Source organism: Gymnodraco acuticeps, unplaced genomic scaffold (genome assembly GCF_902827175.1).
Source record: "Gymnodraco acuticeps unplaced genomic scaffold, fGymAcu1.1, whole genome shotgun sequence".
Lineage (NCBI taxonomy): Eukaryota > Metazoa > Chordata > Actinopteri > Perciformes > Bathydraconidae > Gymnodraco > Gymnodraco acuticeps.
The window spans coordinates 334053-358839 of NW_022990400.1; the positions used below are offsets into that span (position 1 = coordinate 334053).

The 24787-nt window shown below is 40.6% G+C and overlaps 1 protein-coding gene across 3 annotated transcripts in view; it reads left to right on the plus strand.

Moving 5' to 3' along the window:
* Window positions 1-24787, plus strand: part of eml3 (EMAP like 3) — a 76484-nt gene that overhangs the window by 14141 nt on the left and 37556 nt on the right. Inside the window, exons 1-4 of one of the 3 annotated variants that reach the window (XM_034224838.1) lie at window positions 7423-7468; window positions 20781-20957; window positions 21560-21674; window positions 22895-23380. In XM_034224838.1, coding sequence (XP_034080729.1) covers window positions 20828-20957; window positions 21560-21674; window positions 22895-23380 — 731 coding nt within the window. In that variant the 5' untranslated portion in view covers window positions 7423-7468; window positions 20781-20827. Of the gene's footprint in view, window positions 1-7422; window positions 7469-20780; window positions 20958-21559; window positions 21675-22894; window positions 23381-24787 lie in introns of those variants that run through there. The other 2 variants (XM_034224837.1, XM_034224839.1) reach the window with 2 other exon arrangements.

A 24787-nucleotide genomic window follows, 5' to 3' on the forward strand; every position in this document is an offset into this window, starting at 1 on the left:
CACATGATGTGTGTGTGTGTGTGTGTGTGTGTGTGTGTGTGTGTGTGTGTGTCTAATCGTCCATATTACGAGTCCGCCCTAAGCTAGAACACACACACACACACACACACACACACACACACACACACACACACACACACACACACACACATCATGTGGCCACAGAAAGTATTCAGACCTCTTCACTTTGTTGTGTTGTAGAAGTCAATCTTTGTGTGATGCTTTCTGGAGAAACTCAGATTAAACAGATCTTTCATAAGGAGAGTCCAAGCATCCAGATTTGAGTCATGAAAAATAAACAAAATAAAGTAGAAAAAGGGAGAAGGCAGTGTGGTGCAGGGGGTTGTGTGTTGGTGTTGGGGTCAGGGGGTCACAGGTTCAAACCCCACTGCAGTCAGCATGTCGTTGTGTCCCTGAGACTCTTCACCCCAAAGTGCTCCTGTGGGGATTGCCCACAGTATTGAGTTTTAAGTCGCTTTGGATGAAAGAGTCTAAAAAGTGACATGTAATGAGAAATACATTTATGTAAAATAAGGTTATTATATACAGACCTTATTTCTTCCATTTCCCTCTGCAATAAAGGGCACATTGCACCAAGCTACCACAATAACAGAAGTACCATAAACATGTGTTTGCCACTTATTTTCTGAAATATTCCAAATCCAATGGAAACATTTTGCTCTTCGTTGAGGGACCCCTCCGGATGCTTTAATGCTTGCGATTCTCGTCGGCCTATAAGAAGATGTCCTCATTGGATCCACTCTATAGCCAACAGCATTTAAAGGATTCTCGAAGTAATAAGGTCTGGTGTGTGACAAAAATCGAACTCAATGCAATATTTCTGTTGAACGCCAAACTCTTCCCCTGCTAAAACCATTCCAAAATGACCCGTAGCATACAGCCAAGACACACTGGAGTGGCTTCGGTACAAGTTTCTGACTGTCCTTGAGAGTCCCAGCCTAAGCCCAGACTTAAAACCCAAATAACATCTGTGAGGAGTCCTGAAGATCACAGTTGTGTATATAATAACCTTATTTTACATTCATTTATTTCTTGATTATTTCTGTAAAGTATTTTCAAAAATAATGCGTAGAAGAGCTTTATTTTGTTTATTTTTCATGACTCAGCTCTGAACTGTCCTTTACTAAATCTTAGACTGTTTAATCTGAGTTTCTCCAGAAAGCATCACACAAGAATGACTTCTACAACACAACAACGTGAAGAGGTCTAAATACTTCTGTGTGTGTGTGTGTGTGTGTGTGTGTGTGTGTGTGTGTGTTCACTACAGTTGGAATGCACAACATGGATTCCACAGCTCTCGAGGTCAAAGCCTTCTTGTAGTTCCTTCAAAGCATTTCTTTGTGCAATGGTACACCATGGGCAACTAACTGTGTTCTTGGCCAGTCTCCAGCAAACAGCGCTATCTCTTATCAGGATATGTGTGGCAGATAGAAATTGAATGGACTTCTGCGTTCTGTGTTTACTACAAAATGTCAACGGTCCATAACACTGGAGGCAGCTGGGAGGGTTAATCCTCAAAGCTTGGTTTCTGTCCAGAATACAGCAGTGTTTTGACATGAATGCGTGTATAATGAAGCTGCAGATCATGAGAACTTATCAGCGTGGAGAGATCGTTAGACTGATATATGATCTGGTTTGAGGATGCTTGAATTGGTTTATATCCCTTGTTATACAGTACATCATTGAGGTGAAGCCATATGGAGACACCAGGACAAACTGTTTCCCCCTGTTCGGTAGAGCTGAGTTCTGGAACAGAAAACAAAGGAAATATTGTCTCTAATGTGGATTTTATTTTAAATACCTAAGAAGTCCCCAAATGACCCAGTAGTATACTAAAGGAATGGGGCAAAGACAGTAAAGACAATTCACTAATTGTTTCGTATAAACATAGAATCACGTACAATGTTTTGGAGCGCCAGCCAATAGAAGCGTGACTGTTACATAGAGATGTCACTATGCAATGGTGGGAGGGACAGAAACTCCCTCTGGAGGGAACACAGGGAATTTAGCCTTTGCAGAACATTTACATGGTGAAAGGGAAAACACCAAAAAGCACCCCTTTAAACAAGCTGATACAATGTAAATGTATGTCCACTCCTAGAGAGGAATGTAAAATAAAAACAGTGTGCTGGTCTAGCGTTATTAGACAACTCCCAACCTCAACAGGAATTTAAATTCTCAATGGAGTTTGCTATACAAAGTATGCTGACAATAATGCTTTAAGAGTAATGTGCCCATCCATCACTGTGAGGGATAGAGTTGATTGGTGTTCATCTGGGTTTGGAAAGGAACATGTGTTTATTTGCTAATGATGTTGGGTGTTTGATGCTCCTCTTGACTGATGACGGCCCCAGAAGGAATGAGCTTTAAGCATGTGTTTCTGCTTTTCTCCCACTTTTCAGCTTCAGCCTCATGAAGGGAGGGTTGGAATGTCTTCATTGTTTATTATCAGGTAGTGTTTAGAGATGAGGGTTTAGGATGGCTATTAAAGCTCCAGCCACTTTCGGCTAACGTCTGCACAGGAAGGAAGGCCCAGTGTGTACAACCACGGTCCTCCACAACATCCTGTGTTGTTATCAAGTTTCACTGTGTCTCATTAAAGCTTACCAAATTGCATTCCTGTCAGAACAATTTGTGATTCCATGATTAACATTTTACAAAGCAATATCATATTGCAGTTCGTGTGCTATTGACAGTTATAGAAAACATAAATAACATTCATTGGAGAATGAAAACAGGAAGTGGCTGCCCCAAATTGGTGGGTGGGTACGGATGAAATGATGCTGAAGAATAGACATTCTGCTGAATTTACGATGTGAAAGTTCACTATTTTCACTTTGTAGTGACAACAAGTGACAAGTAAGTGACAGCAAGACTAAGGGGCTAATTCACAAAAGACGTATGGCATTCAATGATGGCACCATACATGATGCATCATTTGCAAAAGTTTACGCCCCCATTTCATGTCGGAATCAGAAAATATATTGTGATAATGAAGTGACAGTGCTAACTCTTCTGTATTGTTTTGCATTTAATGGGTGTAATTTGCCTCTTTACTGCAGAAGGAGAGTGCATTCAAATGTGTTCATATAATAACCTCTTTTTGATTTGATTTTCTCCCTTAGAAAACATACCTGTAGAGGAGCCTTATTCATTTTTATGGCACAACTCTCATGGCATCAACTGACACCCATACATTTTTGTCGAGAGATTTGTAAAATGAAGGTCCTCCGCAAAGAATTATGCAAAAGCATCACTTTATTTGAAAAAATAGTAATTCAGCATGAAAAAAAGTGTAGTCCATGAGGTCCAAAATGAAAGAAGTCAAGATAGCTGAGCCTGACATGTCACAATCACTGCTGCTATGATCCCTGGGAAGTCTGGGCATGTTACGATACGCTTCAGTTACACCATCAACCTTTGTGAAGATGCTAATATGGGTCATAATAAGTCCCCTCTGTGTGGTTATTTTTAGTATTACACCGTTTATTTTTGGTCTTATTTGCACAGGTTTAGTGGCTCTAAAATCCATTCAACCCTTCAGTGAATTTGCCACTGAAAGTCTAGAGCGGCCCACACCCAGTCCTCACCCTTAGCCTAAACCAGGGGTGCCCAACCTTTTTTTAACCGAGAGCTACTTTTAAAGTTTCCAGTCTGCCGAGATCTACCAGTCCAAATAGAGAGGCGTAGCCATTACTGACAGCCTACTACCAGGTAAATACACACTTCTACTTGTATTAAACTGACCTTTGTACGAGGAATACTTCATAAAACACTGCAGATCATTTATCTTACCTCTTTCTAATCTACACACATACAAGTATTTAACTGAAGTTACACAACAGTGTTGTTATAAGTGGGTAATGTTTTCAAGAAACATTGAACAGTGCTGCCACATATGACACAGGAAAAAAAGAAAAGACTCTGAACCCTTTCTTTGCCATTATATAAAAATAGTGTTGCTATAAAAGTATAAATTAGGCTTACCAATAAGACAACTCAGATCTGAAGCTACACAGGAATCTGCTGCAACAGTGCAATACAAAAGACAACATTAATAGAATCAAACCCTTTTTTGTTGCATTTTAGTAGATTATAAAAATAAATGCCTTTAAAATAGGATGCAAGCAACACTAGTTTCTTAACCTGAATTGATAATAGACTATAATCAATTTAAGTTTGCATTCTTATACCATTTTGTACAATAATTATAATGAACAAGTTCAAACAAACTCAAACTTACAGCTGATTAATAATGATATCTAACTTGAGTTTTTATTATATCAAAAACCTGTTGAAATGCTTCTGTTATTTTTACTGTCCCCCTAAAGCACGTCGGCAGCCTCCAGGAATGCTTCTTTCACAACTTCACCGTCTTTGAAAGACTTCATGTGTTTCGCAAGAACGTGACTGACACGATAAGATTCTATGGTAGCAGCCTTGCTCTTGTTGTTGGGCCTGGTGAAAATGGACTGCTGTGCATTTAGCTGTCCTTTCAGGCCCCTCCCCTTTTGGAGCGTAGGGCAGAATTAGGAGGGAATTCCGTCTCGTAGCGTTTGTGCACTGTTTTGAAATGCCGCTCCTAAATGACCCTTCTTCGATAAAGCCACGCTCGTATTGCAGATGAGACAGATACACTTTGAATTGGAATAGATACAAAAATAATCATCCTCCCACTCGGAGTTAAAATTATATATGTTTTGCTTCTACCATAATTGCGGTCTTGTGTGTGTGCGGACTGTCACTCCTGTTGACACGGACAACGTTAGCGAACTAGTGCACTGCAGTGGCTCACCAGCCACGCCCCGACACATGGGGTCACGCCGGCCAATCACAAAGCTTTGATGCGTTCATGTGCATTATTCTGGCACAGGAAGATTATGTTGCAGGACATTAACGATAAAACAGAATATTGTTGTTCTATTTTTAGACACATCTCGCGATCGACTGGGAATCTCCCCGCGATCGACCGGTCGATCGCGATCGACTGGTTGGGCACCCCTGGCCTAAACCCTACTGTACCCACAGTGTTATATGTACCGTTCTCTGACACCACAGCTCTATGTGTTTGCTTGTAAACAAAAGGCATGTGGCGAAATCAGTTGGATCGGTATGAGCTGACCCTATTAAAGGACGGGCTGTTGGCCAGACATTTTGGTATGTTTTTGTGCAGTGATAGTGTGTGGTCTTGACATTTCCAAATAGCTTCAATTGTCACTTAATCAAACACTCCCTTTCTCCCGCTCTGGCTGCTGGCCGGAGGTTTCCATGCAGGCTTTATGCTGATGGATCAGGGGTGAAGTGAAACACTCTGAGGGAAATGTGTAATGCGAACAGATAAATGAGGCTTAATAGAATATCATAATTGTTGGAAATTGAAATGTTGTTGAGACATCAATAAGTGTTAGGGTAAGAGGGTAATACATAACAGGGATACGTTTTACATTGACTGCATTTGCTTCGTGGAGTTGTCCCCTCTCCTGTAGTGTGTTTGTGTGCATGTAATGGTCTGGGGCCTCATTTATAACGCCTTGCGTAGGATTCACGTGGGAAGGTTGCTTACGTAGTACAAAGCAAAAACATAGGTACAGAAATGTTCCGACATTTTCCGATTCACAAAACATTGCGTACCGGTGTTCCGGATTAACTTGTTTCCCGATCAACTTGTTTCCCAATCAACTCGTTTCCGTGGGGTGCGTGGCTTTCGACTGAAATACACATTTCGATCGCTTTCTTCTGTCGTTTACATACATCTTTTGGTATATTTGGCTTCTTAGGAACACGTTGATGCACATCCAGTACCAGTGTGTGAGGTTGTGATTACGATGGCGATATCCGGACACGAACAGCGAGGACTACAACAAGACAAACGAGTTGCTCGAATAAATCATTTAAACCAGCTATTGTTTCCAGACTTATTACGGAATATCGTTGTTAATGTCCAAGTCCATCTGTGTATACCTTCAGACAGCCTCCAAGTGAAGCACACGGTGTTTACTCACAGTTTGAAAGCAGCGTGGAGAAGTCTTCATCTGTGTTAAACTGTGATCCTCCCAGGGAACTGGGACCCGCCCACGTTAAAATGTGACCCGCCCAGATTAAATTGTGTTACGATTTCTGTGGCTATCTACCAGCGATCATGTTTAATATGAAAGACTACCCACACATGTATCCCTTATAAAAACGGTATGGTGCAGCACTCATCCAGATAAGATGTGACTGTTACCTCGTTTTGCAAAGATAGCAGCAGAAATGTCATTGGGGATATTTAGACTTTAAAATGCTGCTTGGTCGTGAATGTTGGTGTCGGCAAACAATATTACGAATCCTCTATTCAAACAACATATTCAATGTGCATCGACATGAAAATAACAACAACGTTCATGCTGGACTCAAACCCGAGTCCCAACAGTAAAAATCAATCATGCCCTGCGTGTTATGAGTGCGCCACAAATCTTCACGTCCTAACAAATCACCACAGCTCATTTTATTACATTAATATTGTCAACAAGTTCTAGAAAAATGCAATCCGACATCATATTGACAACAATAATAGTTAGTAAAGGATTTATTGATGTGAATGTTTTGAACAGTGAATACTTATTGTAAATCGCTTTGGATAAAAGCGTCAGCTAAATGTAATGTGATGTAGCAGGCATCAACACAGCGACTTTATTTATTGTTCTCTGGTGATCTGTTAGGACGTGTTGAATGGAGAAGTCTTCATCTGTGTTAAACCGACCCTCCCAGGGAACAGGTTAAAATGTGACCCGCCTAGATTAAACTGTGACCCGCCCAGGTTAAACTGTTACGATTTCTGTGTTCACTGTTCAAAACATTCACATCAATAAATCCTTTACAAACTATTATTGTTGTCAGTCTTACATTTGTATCATATATTATTATCAATATGATGTCGGATTGCATTTTTCTAGAACTTGTTGACAATATTAATGGAACAAAATGAGCTGTGGTGATTTGTTAGGACGTGAAGATTCGTGGCGCACTCATAACGCGCAGGGCATGATTGATTGTTACTGTTGGGACTCGGGTTTGAGTCCAGCATGAACGTTGTTGTTATTTTCATGTCGATGCACATTGAATATGTTGTTTGAATAGAGGATTCGTAATATTGTTTGCCGACACCAACATTCACGACCAAGCAGCATTTTAAAGTCTAAATATCCCCAATGACATTTCTGCTGCTATCTTTGCAAAACGAGGTAACAGTCACATCTGATCTGGATGAGTGCTGCACAATACCGTTTTTACAAGGGATACATGTGTGGGTAGTCTTTCATATTAAACATGATCGCTGGTAGATAGCCACAGAAATCGTAACATAATTTAATCTGGGCGGGTCACATTTTAACGTGGGCGGGTCCCAGTTCCCTGGGAGGATCACAGTTTAACACAGATGAAGACTTCTCCACGCTGCTTTCAAACTGTGAGTAAACACCGTGTGCTTCACTTGGAGGCTGTCTGAAGGTATACACAGATGGACTTGGACATTAACAACGATATTCCGTAATAAGTCTGGAAACAATAGCTGGTTTAAATAATTTATTCGAACAACTCGTTTGTCTTGTTGTAGTCCTCGCTGTGCGCGTCCGGATATCGCCATCGTAATCACAACCTCACACACTGGTACTGGATGTGCATCAACGTGTTCCTAAGAAGCCAAATATACCAAAAGATGTATGTAAACGACAGAAGAAAGCGATCGAAATGTGTATTTCAGTCGAAAGCCACGCACCCCACGGAAACGAGTTGATTGGGAAACAAGTTGATCGGGAAACAAGTTAATCCGGAACACCGGCGAGGGAAGTGCGTACGGTGTAGGTACCATGGTTGCGTTCCGATAATCCAAAAATCAGCTCCTAAATTCTAACCCTATCTCCTATTCCTTGACCTCTGAGTGAAACGTCACGGGGGTAAGGGATAGTGGATAGGAGAATTCAAAAGGACTTAGGAGAAGAGACTGCGGTACTTTAGAGAATCCGACTGCACTTTCACTATCCGACGTGTTTATGATGCGCCAGCGGACGTCATGAATGTGCATCTGCTGCTGTGGGGAAACTACAGTTTTCTATACAGCGGACTACTACATACGTTTTAAAATGCTTAATAAGCACCGTAACTTTCATGATATCATTTCTCGGTCATAATCGGTTGTTTCCGTGAACGACCGACTGTTGAGTGACGGCAAATGCTGCGGCTGCAATGCATTGTGGGGCAACATTTTCTCCTCTCCTTTCGGTTAGGGAGGTCCAGTGGTTCCTAAGCTAAAGGAGGTTATAAAGGAAGTTTGAAACCTCCTTTCCTTTCATTTGGAGAATTGGAACGGCACTTATCATGGCTGCCACTGAGGGACTTCCGGGTCATTTCACTCCGTTAGGAAGGTTCCTAAGCTAAATGGACTATTGGAATGCAACCAGGGAATCCATTTAACCGACCTGAGACGGGGCCCCTGCTTCTCGTGGTTTCCTTGCATCTCTCCATAAAATAAAACAAGAACTCATTCTCAAAAAAGATAAACGCCATTCTTAAAATGTATAAACAAACAATAGTTTGATTAATATTGATTAGAGTGCACAATATAAATAAAATAATTGAGAGAAGAAAAAGAGACATGTTATCTATCAAAACCCAGTTGGATTAACATTCATTGGATTGCACACTTTGTGTGTTTGTGTGGATATGTAGCACATTAACATTGTAATAGCACTTAATGACTGACTGAATGGAAATGACAATAAATGAAAATGTAAAACGAAAAAGCGATCATGAAAATGTTTCCAATAAATGAATAAAATGATTTTTGTCCACTTCGTTGTTCAGATATATCACATATTTGTAACTAAATGATAAATGAATTGAAACAAAACACAGTATAGATCAGGGGTAGCCAAGCGCGGTGCCCGCAGGGTCAACGTGAGTCGTCCGCGGGGCATGTTCTAAAAATAGCTCGCCAAGCAAATCCAAAATGTATAAAATACACAAAACAAAAAAGGAAATGTAATTAAAAGAATCTACCCTATGCATAAAGGAAACCTAAATCATAGCGAACTCTATCTACTTACTACAACTCTATATCTATCTAACACCCCTCCTCCCCCACCCCCACAATGAATATCGACCAATCACGTTCTTGCTTGATTTGCGGGACCAGCGTTGCAGTCGGGAAGTAAAGCAATGTGCCACCTCCCTGCTGATTTTCCTTCTGGCAGAATCTACACAGCACATCAGCCCCATTGAACACAGCATATCATGCAGCCTATACAACACATGAGGGGCAGAGTTTTACTCTGTGTGTGTTGCAACTTGCATATTTATGTATTGCACTTGACGCACACACACACATGGCGTAATCTCCACTGGGGACAGGGGGGACATGTCCCCTGCTCTTTTCAAAATCCCCTTTGTGTCCCCCCACTTTACAAATATGTTTTTTAAAAATTTTTAACGCAAGCCATCATCGCCATGGAGGAGCACACAGCCTCTGTGAGCGAGCGAGACAGAGAGAGAGAGAGCTAGGGAGGGAGGGAGAGAGAGCGAGCGAGAGAGCCAGGGAGGGAGAGCGAGAGAGCTATAGGGAGAGAGAGGGAGCGAGGGAGGGAGAGAGAGAGCAAGAGGGCTAGGGAGGGAGGGAGAGAGAGAGGGAGAGAGAGAGAGAGCTAGGTAGGGAGAGAGAGAGCGAGAGAGCAAGAGAGCTAGGGAGGGAGAGAGAGAGTGAGAGAGCTAGGGAGAGCACACCTTTATCTATTTAATATAGATAAAGTAAGAAATCCTTCCAATGTGTACTATAGGACAGTAAAAACTGTTTAAAAGGAGAGTGATTAGTGAAATATGCATAAATAAAAAGAAAGAATGTTAACTAGGTAACATAAGATAAGAATAAACAAGTTTAAATGATTTGTTATTGGTTGAGATCATATTCTAAAGATGTTTGGATCATTGAAAAGTATACAGCTCCCTTTCATCTGAGTGTTGAGAGCTGTATCCATAAATTCATGTTGTGCTCAAAGTGCAGCAGATTGATGCATTTCACTTCAACATTTAAAAATAAATCTTCCCGAGGGTGCATGCCCCCGGACCCCCCTAGAGGAGGTGAGGCCCGTCCACCCCCAAATAAAGCAGTTTAAAATAATTAAATTGCATACATGTTTTTTTAGTAAACACAGAAAACGCAAACAGCACACAAAGGTTAAAGGTCAGCATATAATAATGTTAAAATGTGCTAAACTGCAAAAAACAAAAAAAAGAGGAGTAAAAGGAGGAGCGAGGAAATGAAAATAGTCGACCTGAGACGCAGCCATGGTACCTACAACGGCACTTCCTACGCCGGTTTCCCTTTATAAATCACAATCGACTCGAAATGCGGTGCAGCTTTTCCGGGCTTCACGTAACGCCAATATTTGCCTATAAATAGTCAAAGAAACGCCCATTCATTAATTCTGACTGACTTTATGAAGAAGATCGCAGGAAATGACGACAGAACAGCTAAAAAAGACATCTCACACAGTGTCAGATTTGGGTTATTTTGGGGAGGTGGAGATAAATCATATTGTTTGGTGGATGCAGTTTGAACAGAGTAGCAGCATGGAGGTCGGATCGTCACCAAAATAAATAAATAAGTGGTCCGAAAAAGGTTAATGACAAAATAAATACACATAGCCTTCCTCAGGCAGTGTGTTTGTACCGGGGACAGGAGACACCCCCTTGATGAGAAACTGTAAGAAATGAACGGGAAATCCCTCCGGAGTGGAGTCATGACGACTGGATCTGAATTATTTGTTTGTATTTGGTGGTTTGTGTTCCAGCTGTCGATCAGCAACTATATATCCATAATCCACCAGTTAAAGGAAATACAACTAATGTGTTGTGTTATATTAGCTGTACAATTTATTGTATAAAAACAGAAGGACGATAGCCCATATATGAGATTTCAAAAGTCTTTTATTTTGAAACTCTACATCAGATTGTCCTGATTTTCTCTGATTGACTAGACGGGGTCTCCTGCTATCACCCTGAAGTGAAATAAATATTTGATTGACTTCGAATGACTCTTTGATTATGGACAGTTTCCATTAAATAATAATCAAAACATAGATGGACAATAGATATAATTTGATATTTTAAATAGCATACATTTTAAATTGTGCTTCAGAAAGTAATGTTACTTTAGGAGTGTTGTGAGATGGTGTCAACATCAATTGAAATTAGTCACCCAGTGGAAATGTCAGATATGTCTTCATAACTGCATACTTACATGTTACATTCATTCAGTTATAATGTGGTAGTTATACGTAGTATGTTTTAAATTATTATTGATCACATTATATAGTATATATTTCTTAATTTAAGCTCCAGTATATATGAATATGTTTGGTGTGTTTTTTAGATATATTTGTTATTGACCGAGTAAACGTTTTTATTTTGAAGGCAGTTTTTACAGGCCTTTACCGTAATGCATAGGATATTCGCGCACCGCAATTCAACGTGCGGGCTGGCTTGACTGTGTTTTCCGAAGTGGGGGCTGGCTTGACCACAGTCTGTTTACCCAGTGTTTCCTGACATGAAACGTTTTATTTCACCTTGCTATGTGTTTTTAACGTATATTAAAAAACGGGGACAGTTTCAACCGGGGACAGGCCAATACAAACGGAGACTGTCCCCGGAAAACGGGGACGTCTGGTCACCCTAATCTGCAATCTATAGAAATGCAAAACGGCGTCAGTTTAGACGTAATTCTGTCCTCCTGTTTACCGCATCATTTATGAGAAAACATTTCATAACATTAACACAACATATTCGAGGTGGTTTTAAATAACATATCCGTATTTATTTATTTCTCCAAGTTATGTTTTTGTGTGCACTGAGGAGTCTCAAACAGGCGTTTGTTTAATCATTTTAAGATTGGCTTTAATCAATGTTTGAAAGTGAATTCTTCATATATGATAAATTAGAGGTAACATTTTGTTTATGGTATTATTTCCACATATTTCTCTCCATTCTTCCTTCTGCCAACGGTGTCGCACTTTCTCGTCTCTCCCGTTTTTGTGCGTACGCATGGGTCAGAGTGTCCGTGGAGGACCGCACATTTTCCCGTCAAGTTAGTATTTTATAAATCGCAAACATTGCGTAGAAACTGGCGTGCGCCATTTTTTGAGCGTATATCCCTTTATAAATGAGGCCCCTGAAAAGGTTCAAATCCCAAAGTTCAAAATGTGATATTTTGCACATATCACTGAGAGAATGTATGGATTTTCAAGCATTAATTGGATGAATTCTGGATGAATTTCCTGCTCCGATTGTACATAATATGTTTACTCATTCAAATGTTATTACTATGGTGTGCTATAGGATTAAGTTGCTTCTTGGTAAATGTGACTTATTCTTCATACTAAGGGTTATAATTAGGGCCGGGACTTTAACGCGTTAATTAAGATTAATTAATTACACAAAAATTAACGCGTTAAAAAAATTAACGCATTTTAATCGCACTTATTTTTGCACCGCGGAACGTTTCTCACTGGATGAGTTTCAGGCGTACCGATTATACTGGAGCACCAACTAACGTTCATGACTTCAGACAACAACAAACCACAGTGAACAACAGTGGGAAATGTTGTTTTAAAAAACGGACGGATGGAAGCGTCGATAAGAGCACGGTTGTGTGCAAATTATGCAAAAAGGAATTCGCATATCACCGCAGCACATCAAGCCTCAAGTATCACCTCAATGCAAAACATATAGCAGCTAGCGTGGAAGCTAGCGTGGACGTTAGCCTCTTTTATCGCGTTCACACCAAAAAGAGCCGGTACTAAAATTAGTTCATGAGAACCTTTTTACCCCCACGAAAGTCCCTGCTAGAGAGCAGAGAGCTGCAAGAGAGCAGGGACTTTCGTACGGCTCTCTTGTGAGAAAAGAGCTATATTTCTGATTGGCTGGGCGGATTGCAAACCACGCCCCGTAAAACTCCCAAACAGTTTTGTGAAGCCGCCATTTTATTATCCTCGCATTAGCATTATTAGCATTATTAGCATTATTAGCATTAGCCCAGCGCAGAAACGCAGAGAGACTAACTTATGGCAACACAAAATAAAACATGGGAGCGGTGGAGATGAGGAGGTGTCGGCGTTCTGGCGATTTACTCGGAAGGCTGCTGGGACTCCCAGCAGCTTCTACTGAAGCCAGTCCCCAACTATACGCCGTGAAGTGGTTTGCGGCCTGCCAGTAAACCCAAAGCAGAAGAAGAAGAAGTGACGTCAGCGGCTTAATTTGCCTAATCCACCCCCAGGTTCAAAGAGTTCTCATGAACTAAGTTCTCATGAACCTTTGTGGGAAAAGTACTGCGGTGTGAATGCGCCTAATGGTATACTAAAATCCATGTGAAAAAAATTGCTTCTCACTGTTCTCAGGTCAAATATTTATATGTGATTAAAAATGCGATTAATTTCGATTAATTAATTACAAAGCCTCTAATTAATTAGATTAATTTTTTTAATCGAGTCCAGGCCCTAGTTATAATATCACCGTTTGATAAATAAGGGCTCTTGTGATCAAATGAAATTGAGAATTGTGACACTCAGCAGTGTGTACAGAGCAGTAGATACATCCTGTTTGACTCGTAATAACAGCTTTCATACTGCACATCCAGCTGATAGGAATCTGCCGTGTTTAACTCTGTACTTATTGTACTAATCAGACTAAACAGTGAGCAGCATTTACCAGTAATCAGCTGTTAAAGAAAAATTTCCTCTGCAGCCGAGCTGGATCAGCTCCAGGCGTTTTGCAACTGCGCTGATGACGAAATGCTTGTTCCAGTGAAATGGATTGTCCAAAAGAAAATGTCTTTAAAAGTGAATCATAATCCGGATTTGCCAAAACAGCCATCATTATCTGAGATCGCATGATGTAGTATTGTTAGATGTGCCAAGAGCAAGGACTGTCTTAGGTAAGACAGCTTTTATGTGCGCAGCTCCATTTGCTTGGAACAATCTTCAGCAAGAATTGAAACTGAGCAATCTCATTCCTCTGCATGTTTTTAAAGCTAGGCTAAATGAAATGCTCGTTGATACTATGGCCACTTGTAAATGTCTATAACTATGTAAATGTATCCTGTAAATATAATGTATAATGTCCTTTATTGTTTTATGTTTCATGTGGAACCTATATGCTGCAGGTCTCCCTTGAAAAAGAGATCTATGATCTCAATGGGACCAATCTGGTTAAATAAAGGTTTGAAATCAAATCAAATCAAATCAAATCAATGGTTTTTTGACCAATTAGGTTTACACATACAAGGAATTTGCTTTGGTATAAGTGGTGCATACAGAGACACAATAAGAAGACGTTACCAAAAATAAAATTAGTACAATTATAAAAAGCTATTAAAAAACTATAATAATAATAATAATAATAACAATAAAAGGTATAAAGAAATAGAAATGAGACAGTATTAAGATGTCAGGTACTTGTTGCTGAAGGTAGATAGTTGTGTTGGCTCTGATTGTGTTTTGGTTTCATGTTGCTGTAAGCAGCTGTGACTGACAGACCATACATTGGTATTTTATGTTTTGACTCAGGGGAAGGGAAAATAGGATGTTCTTCTCTCTGCTCCTTTCCATCATGGGCTGCATACATTGTGTTAAGTGTCCATGCTTTGTTATATACTAATTGCCATGAGTGGAATAAACAAATAATGAAATAAACATAGTGACATCACTATTTAACACGTGCACTTCCTGTTACGACTGGAGCACACAAAAACTGATAGGACCCAAATGCACGACTCTAGACAAAAGATGATTCAAAAAAGGTTTTACTGTAATGATGAAACAAGGTAATCCATTCACAGGGTTCAAAACGATCTGGCACTTGGCACAGGGAACACACAGAATATATACAAAAGCAAGGGACTCCACAGGTGTAAACAATAAGGGCGGGGCAGGTAATTAGGTCAGTGGACAAACAGGTAGGAATCAAACTACCTGAAATGAGAAGGGAAATGACAAAGTAAAAACAAGAAATGGCAGACACGGACTTAACAATATAGACTCACAGAGAAATAATACTAACAGATCTGACGAGACACAACAGTACCCCCCCCTCTACGGCCGACTCCGGACGGCCCAGAGTCCTGTGGATTAAGTCTGAAAAAGTCCTTTATCAGTTTCTGATCCACAACAAAACTTGCTGGTACCCACGACCGATGTTCTGGACCGTATCCTTTCCAGTCTACAAGGAACTGTCGGCCGCGTCCTCTCTTCCTGACTGCTAGCAGTTTCTTGACGTCATATATCAGACCGCCGTCTAACATCCGGGGTGGAGGAGGAGGCATGGATGGAGGAACCAAACAACTCTCCCGAACCGGTTTGACTTTGGCAACATGAAAGGTCGGATGGACTCTCAAGGACCTGGGCAGGCGCAGGCGAACAGCCACCGGGTTAACAACTTTTGTTATGGGAAACGGACCCACAAACCTCGGAGCCAGCTTCCTGGAGGCCACACACAGGGGCAGATCTCTTGTAGATAGCCAAACCTTCTGCCCGGGTTTGTAGGTAGGTGCCGGACGACGATGTCGATCTGCTGTCTTTTTCATGCGAGCAGCACTCTTCAGGAGAACCTGGCGAGCTCCTGCCCAGACTCTGCGACACCGCCTCACCAGGGCATGTGCTGACGGTACAGTCACTTCCTTCTTTACTTCTGGAAACAGAGGAGGTTGGTAACCATAGGCGCAGTGAAACGGGGAGAGACCCGTGGCAGATGTAGGTTGGGTGTTGTGGGCATACTCCACCCATATCAGCTGCTTGCTCCAAGTTGTGGGATTCTGGGACACCAGACACCGTAAACACGTCTCCAGTTCCTGGTTGATCCTCTCTGATTGACCATTAGCCTGTGGGTGGTAACCAGATGTGAGGCTGGGAGTGGCTCCTATCAGGCTGCAGAATTCCTTCCAAAACTGGGAAACGAACTGCGGCCCACGGTCTGACACCACATCTCGAGGAAATCCATGCAGCCTGAAAACATGAGACAAGAGCGCTTCTGCTGTCTCTTTAGCAGAGGGAGATTTGGGCATGGGGATAAAGTGAGTCATTTTGGTGAATCTGTCAACAACAGTGCAGATGGTGGTGTTACCTGCAGAGGGCGGCAGTCCAGTGACAAAATCCAGCGAGATGTCAGACCATGGGCGGCTTGGAATGGACAAAGTAAAAACAGGAAATGGCAGACACGGACTTAACAATATAGACTCACAGAGAAATAATACTAACAGATCTGACGAGACACAACACTTCCATAGCCTTCCAAAACATTGTTCGTGATAAGGGGCAGGACTTATCCAACGCATCTCTTAGTGTTTGACCAACCACAACAGAGCCGGCCAGCTAACCAATCAGAGCAGACTGGGCTCTGGTTTCCGACAGAGGGTGAAAAGAGGTGCTGCAGCACAGGCAGTATGAGAACAATAAAGAGCTTTAGAACATTAACGCATGGAGACATGTAGAGACACTACATACTGATATGAAGTTGAACCTGAACATCAGCAGAATAGGGCCCCTTTAAAGGCAACCTTTTAAACCAAATGAATTCAACCTAAGTTCAGTTGAGTTCATTTAAAGCATCAAGCTTTTTTCCTCAGAAGTTTTAGCTGACATCCTATGGAGAGACAATGGAAGAGACAAGTTGAGACACAGTGAAAATAAAAAAGGAGATCCGGTACTTCTTGTCAAAAACAGGCTGATAATATGTTCCAGTGAGCAACAGAGATTGAATGAATGCACCTTACACACAAATCTTGTTTTTCTGTAATCATGATAAGAGCATTAGGAAATCTGAACATTTGATATCAGCTTACAAGAGCTGAGAAAGACAAATCTGGTTTACACCCGTCTGTCCTGTTTTTAAAACCTTTCACTTGTGGTGACAATGCATCTCAGACTGCACAATGTAATGATACAGTTTGAGTGTGTTTACAACAGGCAGTCTGAACTCTAAAAAAGAACTGAATAAATGTGTTTGGTCTGGAGTCTAAGTCATTTCAAGATTTTTAAGACATCTCTGAAAATGCAATTGCAATTATGGTGACATGATTTAGTTTGGACTCTTGATTCTAAACTGATTGTTATTTGAATAAATAAAAAGGTGGCACTAGTTTTAGGGTTCACCCCAGTGCTCGGTGTTTGAAACCTGACCTTGAGTCTGATGAAGTTATAAGAACATATTTCACTTTAGACTTGCAAAGTGAATTTATGTTAATAAACCCAAATTGTGCCCAAACTCTTGCCTTCATTTAAGATGAACGACAACGATATCTCTCTCACTACCAATGTTGTTCCATCAACCTGCAGTTAAACAACTAATATTTCCGACCTAATATGTCTTAAAAACGATACGTTCAGTTATGTACTTGCACTATGCCAAATATTTGTATCTTTTTTAAAACCTAGAGAAATCTGTAATTCTTATAAAAGGTAGTGATGAGTTTCATTAGGTCTCTTGTAATTAGGGTTGGGAACCGAAACTCGGTTCCAGATGAGCACCGATAAGAAAATGCCGGGTACCGGGTACCCATACAAAATACACAATTTCGGTTCTGCTTAACTGTTCCTAAACGTGGTAGACCCTGTATTCCACCGGGTCACCACGGCGCCGCGGTTACCCGTTGGAATACAGGGCGGACCTGGAGAATCATAGAACGGCCGGTCGTCAGCGGGCCGTTGACGGTCGGCTCGGTGCGCTGACGGCCGGCACCGCCCTTAATAACGGCATCATGTAAGTTGCGCTGACAGGCGACAGAGTTCCACAGTTGCCCCGCAGCGAGGCTCCCCCCGCCCTCCAGTAGACAGTTCACGAGCTCAGTCACTTCATAACACCAAAGATGGGTCGCGGTAAACGCTCTGAAGTGAGGCTCCACTAGACTAAGAAAGAAAAAGACAAGGCACAGTGTAATGCCTGCTAATAGCTTGCCACAGGCATAGCTCAGTTAAAATAAAGCACAGCTATTGTGCAATACATTTGTATTGCATGTATATTTTTTATTTGTAACAATTTCAGTTAAAGCTTAAAAGAATAAAGATATTTTTGTTATCTAAACGTTTGACCTCTTTCTTTTACAATTTTGGAATCAAAACGGGGAATCGATAAGAACCGGAATCCATAAGCAGAACCGGAATCGATACATTTCAAACGATACCCGGTCATCCCTACTTGTAATGACATCTGCCAACTTTGCCCATGTGCAAGTGTTGTGCTTGTTTGCCAGGAGCGGACATAAATGGACCTTTATCCAGTTTTTCACAATTCCCTTCGACTTAGATAATGGTTGTTTTGAACTATATGTTAAAAAACGACCATGAAAAAAACGTTGAATAACTTGTCTACCGTTAAAAATATTGCTAAACAACAGAGTAATCCAGTTGGAAACTACAATTTGCCATCTTTTGTTATTGTTTTTATTAATAGCCCACATATTGGATGTTAACAACACCATACAAAAATGAAGCTTCAAATAAGAATTAGGATTTGTACGTGAAACTAGTATTCCTTTCACCTATACTATTTTACATTTCAAAGAAGACAAGACACAGTTTTACTTATACAAGATGAACTCATACGTTAGAATTCAATATACTTTTTGCTTCTAACCTTAGCATTGGCTATTCGTTAGTGGCAAAGTTAAGCTAATGTTATCAAGATAGATTTAGCTGATTAGCTGATTAAGTCTATTTTAGCATGTTACATTTGAGCAGTGTTATCACTACACTACAGTCAATCAGAAGGAAAATTAGCATATGTTTCACATTAGAAGCCTATTGGGAATGTAGGGACTTCCCCTTTGAGCCTGGAAGCCTCTGCGCAGACAAGAGGAAAGAGTGAATTTGATCTCTTTTTAAAAGAGAAACTCAGACAATATGACATAACTCATGCATTCTGTCAACACAGCAGGTTAACATAGAGGAAGTGCTCAGGTTGCATTAACATCAGTTAGAAAGAAAAGAGCGGGGGATCCAAAAGAGAGGCTTCTGACCAAATTCTGATAAATCTATTTATAAACCAGGGGGGAAAAGCAAAAGCCTTGTTCTCTCTGTAGCTTGGATAAATAAAGGAAGTCTTGAGCAAAAAAAATGGCATATTGTTGATAGAGATTTTAAACCCATGAGGAAATGGAGCTTTAGACTACAATTACAGGCTACGTGTAATTCCAGGTTCCCAGCTGGTAGTTTTTGCTCAAATTAAGTTGACAGAATTGTAAAGATTGGTGTCTGAGGACCTCTGACCTACTTATTACCCAGTGAGAAAACCGTTCCTTAGAATTCCTCGGTCAATTACAGTTTGTGCTTTGTTGGACTGCATTGCAAAATAAACCTTAAAATGCCAAAGCCATTTTGATTGGATGAGTAATCATGAGAACTCACAACACAGTGGATTTCAATGGGATAATAATATTCTCGCGGTCGCTATGCACAGCTTTCTTCCATCCTGTGACACAAGAACAGAAGGAGGCATTCCACTCAGCCATACACACACTTTTTGAACCAGCCCTCATACACACACACACACACACACATACACACACACACACACACACACACACACACACACACACACACACACACACACACACACACACACACACACACACACACACACACACTCTGCTCTGGTGTACATAATGCTCTAAGCAGCTGTAATTCACTTTCCATGGACAGCAAAAAAACATACAAGTTTGTCGTCTTATACTTTTGAGAATGTTCTGACAAAATGCCTTTTCTCATCCTAACCATGGCAACTACATGTCTAATCCTAACCCTAACCTATACCTAAGTATAACAGTAACCTTACCTCCAAAACCAAATCTAACCTTCAAACAGTCCATTGTAGTACTGAAGACCTGCTAAAATGTCCTTAAAATGCAGAAATGTCCTCAGAATTAAGCGATGACGACACTTCAATATATACATTTTTAAATTGGTTCTCTGAAAGGTTGAAATACAAGCCAACACACACACAGGAATGACACTTGAAAGACTTGTTTGAATGTAGTCAGGTCCTGTTTGCTTTTCTTTTTCCATCCAGATGTCAGGTGAATTTGACACAGTCCTTTTGAATATATAGGAAAAAATACATTGTAATTGTGTTTCCATCAGTTTGGTTGGCACAACTTCTTAAACGTCAAATAAAAGGCAGAGAGTAATGGAACAAATCTTCAGTTTGCAAAGGATAGCACGTATTAGAAAGGTTTTTGATGTCCTTAAGAGTCAGCTAAATTGAACACTTTCATCCATCTTAAGAGAAAACTAAGAATGATATTCAATGTTGTTTGCCATGTTGTGTTTTATACAGCCCTAAGACACTTAACATTGAATTAACTTGAATGATTTAAGCCTAATATAATTAGAAACACAACGCTAAATTAAAATGAGCAGAGCATTCAATCTGAACTATACTTGTGTTTGTCTCTGGTTTTTTATGGCATTGGGTTTGTTGGTTTCAATTTGATATTTTATTCTACATAATTGATGTTTAAAGTGAGTTGCTCTGTGGCTGTGACACACAGTTTTGTGTTTATTGTTTATCAGCTTTTTCATTTATTGTGAATTCTTGTCACAGATCTATGTTTTCAAATCAAGAACAAACAATTGTAATATTGTAGCAAGGCTTAAATGCTTCTGATGAAATACTCCTTATTTTTGCTTTGGCACGTTTGAGCCAGGCGTTTCATCCTTCATGATACCCCTCTTGTCTCGTCGCAGACGATGCGTCAGCAGACGGCAGCACTGAGTTCCCAGACCGAGCTTCCATGATGGAGGTGCGTCTGCAGGCGCAGGAGGATGAGATCACGCTGCTGAAGTCCTCATTGGCTGATGCCCTGCGCAGGATCCGCCTCCATGACCAGCTTTTACCATTACTGAAACAGCAGCTCATTGCAGGTGAGTGAGAGCATTTCCCAATGTTTGAACCTGTTTGTCAACGAAGAAACCAAAATGGATTTAGTTTCTGTTGCCTTGTACGTGCTCAGTCTGATTCTAAAAGTGGAGCCACATCAAAGGTTGTATGTTTTACCGAGCTAGTTATTAAATACACATACAACTGTATGAACAGTAATGCAATACAAGCTTCCAAAAATACAGGAACAACATTGAAATATATAATAATAATTATTATTGATATAATTATTATTAACAAGGCCAACTTGTTTAAACCATTACGATGGTGAGGATATTACGTGGTGTAGTTACAAATGTTTGCAATTTTAATTGAGAACATTTTTAAATAAAATAAGAAGTTGGAAACTTTTTTGTTTAATTCATAAAATACTATATAATATTGATGTAGACATATTGTACCATAAGTCAAAGCAAGTAGTCCTTGTCATTTATTTGCAAGATAACCCAAACATTCCCTAATTAGTACCCACATTAAAAACAGTAGAACAATCTATGACAGGCAGTTTACTTATTATAGTGTATTTTGTTATTTTGGCCCACTCAAAAATAACAAAAATGCATCAAATGGTTTAATTTCAAACCAGTGAACCCAGCTTCTGCTCGAGTGCTGAACCAGGTGTGCTGCTCAGACGGTTGCCCCAGCAGCAGGAAGCTGTCCTCCAGCTCAGCCTATGACGTGATCCCACACCCTGCGACCAGGTACTGGACCTACACACAGAGGCAGAGCTGATGAGAAGCCATCATTGTTTTTATTTCACCTATTGTACTGCCATTAATAATCCTTTTTAAATCTTGGTTGTGTTCATATGTTGTGTATGGAGGTAGATTTGTCTCAATATTATTTGTGTGAGCAGATAAATAATCTGTGTGTTATCTATTATGTGAAAACCCTTCCACGAATGCAAAACATTTTGCAAACCACGTCATCACCGGAACAAAGTAGATACTACTACTACTAGATAGTAGTAGATGTATGTTCGTACCGGTGGAAGGTTTGTCTCATATCTCCGTGTGTGTCTACCGGTGGAGTGTTAGGAAGATGTAAATGCATTATAGTATTCACAGATTTTATTTGTATTTGTGGAAGGTGTTTTACATTTACACATTACACATTTACTCACTTTTACTCACACAAATAAAAGTGAGACAAATCTATCTCCATAGTTGTGTAGATTGTATGACTCTTCTGTTTTGACTTCGACCTTTTTTTATCCAGGGATGGGTATCGAAACCCGATAAACGGGCCTTTTGAAAGACCGTGGTATCTATAAGCTCAGACGTTATCGGTTTTCCTATCAGTACTGGATAAATAAAATAAATATATGATATATTTTATATTTAAAATTGCTACATAAAAGTATTTGATGTGGACAATGCTCGTTTGCCACAAGTGCATGAAGTGTTTTCGTGTAAGGGCGGAAACCCGAGCAATCTGTCCAAATATCTGGCCTTCGTGCTCCATATTCAGACGGACAAATGAAACGTCTGCGAGTGCTTTTCTCGTAGCTCTGTTGCCCCAGTTACAAGCAACGTAAGCACGTCTGGTATGTTATGTAGCAGCCTAGAGCCCTCACACAGAGTTAACTCAATTATACAAACATGGGTAAATGAATAAGGGTAACCATTTTTTATTTTGCACTAAATCATTCTTTATATCATTTGTTTCACATGAGCATCATCACATTAGTCTATAATGATTTATTACAAAAAAATATTTACTGTAAATAACGCTTTTTTAAATTTATTTACATAAAATAAAGCAATGTTATTTCTGTTTCCAATTAGTATTTCCCTCAAAAAATAACAAAAATAACCGATAGAAATACTGTTAAAATACCGGATTGATAAACAGTATCAGTAAAGGTAGTAATACGGGTAAAATGTTAACGATACCCATCCCTATTTTTAACTATATCTAGCGAGCTGTCAGACAGCGTTGTGACCAAAGCCAACGGCCACATAGGAAGCCCAGTGTCCCTGAAGCAAAGACCCAGAGCAGCCACATTGGACAGGTGGACCCAGACAGAGGCCCCCCTCCCTGGGCAGAACACTTGGCAGGACAGGGTCCCTCTCCACAGGCGAGTCCAGAGCCTGCAGCTGGAGGACGCCCTACCTTCAGGGCAGCCTGCGGTGGAGGGGACGCGGGCCAAGCTCCACCGGGTCCCCGGCTTGGAAGAGGAGGATGAAGAGCAGGAGGAAGATGAAGAAGGAGGGGAGCTGAGTTGGACGTCGTCAGTGGAGGAGCCCATCCAGCCCACTACCATCAGAGGCCTGCAGAGGGATGGAAGCTGCTCTCCAGAGGAGCTGGGCTCTCCCTCAGGGTCGCTCAGAACCTCAGAGCAGAACCTCAGCGCCCCCCGCTCAGCCCCCCTCACCCCCATCCACGAAGGAGAGAAGAAAAAGCTGTGCGTGATCTCGCCTTCCTCCCCCTCACTTCATAATCAAACCTCTCTATCTCTCTCGTTTTATTGCTTGGCTTTTACATAGAAGACAGACAGATAGATAGATAGATAAATGGATAGATAGATAGATAGATAGATAGATAGATTGATAGACAGACAGACAGACAGACAGACAGATTAATGGATAGATAGATAGATAGATAGATTAATGGATAGATAGATAGACAGACAGATACATGGACAGATACATAGATAGATAGATAGATAGATAGATAGATAGAAAGGTACGTAGGTAGTTGGATGGATGGATAGATACACCGAAAAAACTGAAACGTTTACTTTAAGTGAATGTTTTAGGTCAACACATTTCCCATAACTGTATCAGGTTAGTTGAAAGCAATAATATTAAGTTTAAATACAAAAAGATTGGGTTCAACTTCATATTATTGCTTTCAACAAACCTAATACAGTTATGAGACATTTGTTGACATACATTTAATAGAGTAGAGAGTTATTGCAGTTGGCAGGAAGGATTCTCTGTATCTGTTCTGATGACAAATCAAACATTTCCTGATTCTGACTTGTGTTACTACAAACCCCAGTTTCACTGCGAACCGACCTTATAAAAAACACCAGTCTTAGGGTTATTATGCCGTGCAGGGAACCCAAGGGAGGGTGACATGTTCCGTCATCATGTTCTCTCCAGCCATGTGCTTTCTCCTCCATGTGTTTGAGCAGGGGGCGAGGGGAATCATAAAGCCGTAGCGGAACATAATAGCGGTCCTCGTCCACACTGAGTGACATATCCAGGGTTAGCTTCACGGCACACAGAGCGTTTGAGCCCAGTGGAAAATGTGATGTGAGGGCAATTGAACAGAGCATAATGTACACTAGGAGCAGAGTATGTATAGACTTGGACTGAACACGAAAGGTCAGTGGGTTTGCAAGGCTGCACATATGTAGTCTCTCAGGCCAGAACATGGTTTGAAACAGCATATCTGTCCAAACAGCACACATCAGAGTTAGAATCCATAAATAAAAACCTCCAGTGATCATCTCTGTTACAACTTCACTGTAGCCACAAACGTTGATTGTTCTGTAAGACGATACAGATGTGCAAATTGACTCAGTGCCACTAAGGATCTGTGAGTTCAACTGGGTTTTGCAGAACCACACATGCTGCTTTAAATCTTAGCTCTACACTTTTAACATTGTTTTCTTCCAACAAATCAATGATCTCTTGCATGCTGTGATTTTTTCCCCACTGCAACTCAAATGACTGCTTTAATAATGATTGTTTACTAGTGTATGGGCTTGTGCATGTTCTTTTGTCCTACTTCCTTGTTGTGGCTTATAAAAGGGCTTATTGGTGATGGGTAACATGTGCTCTTCCTCCTCAGCTAAGCTCTG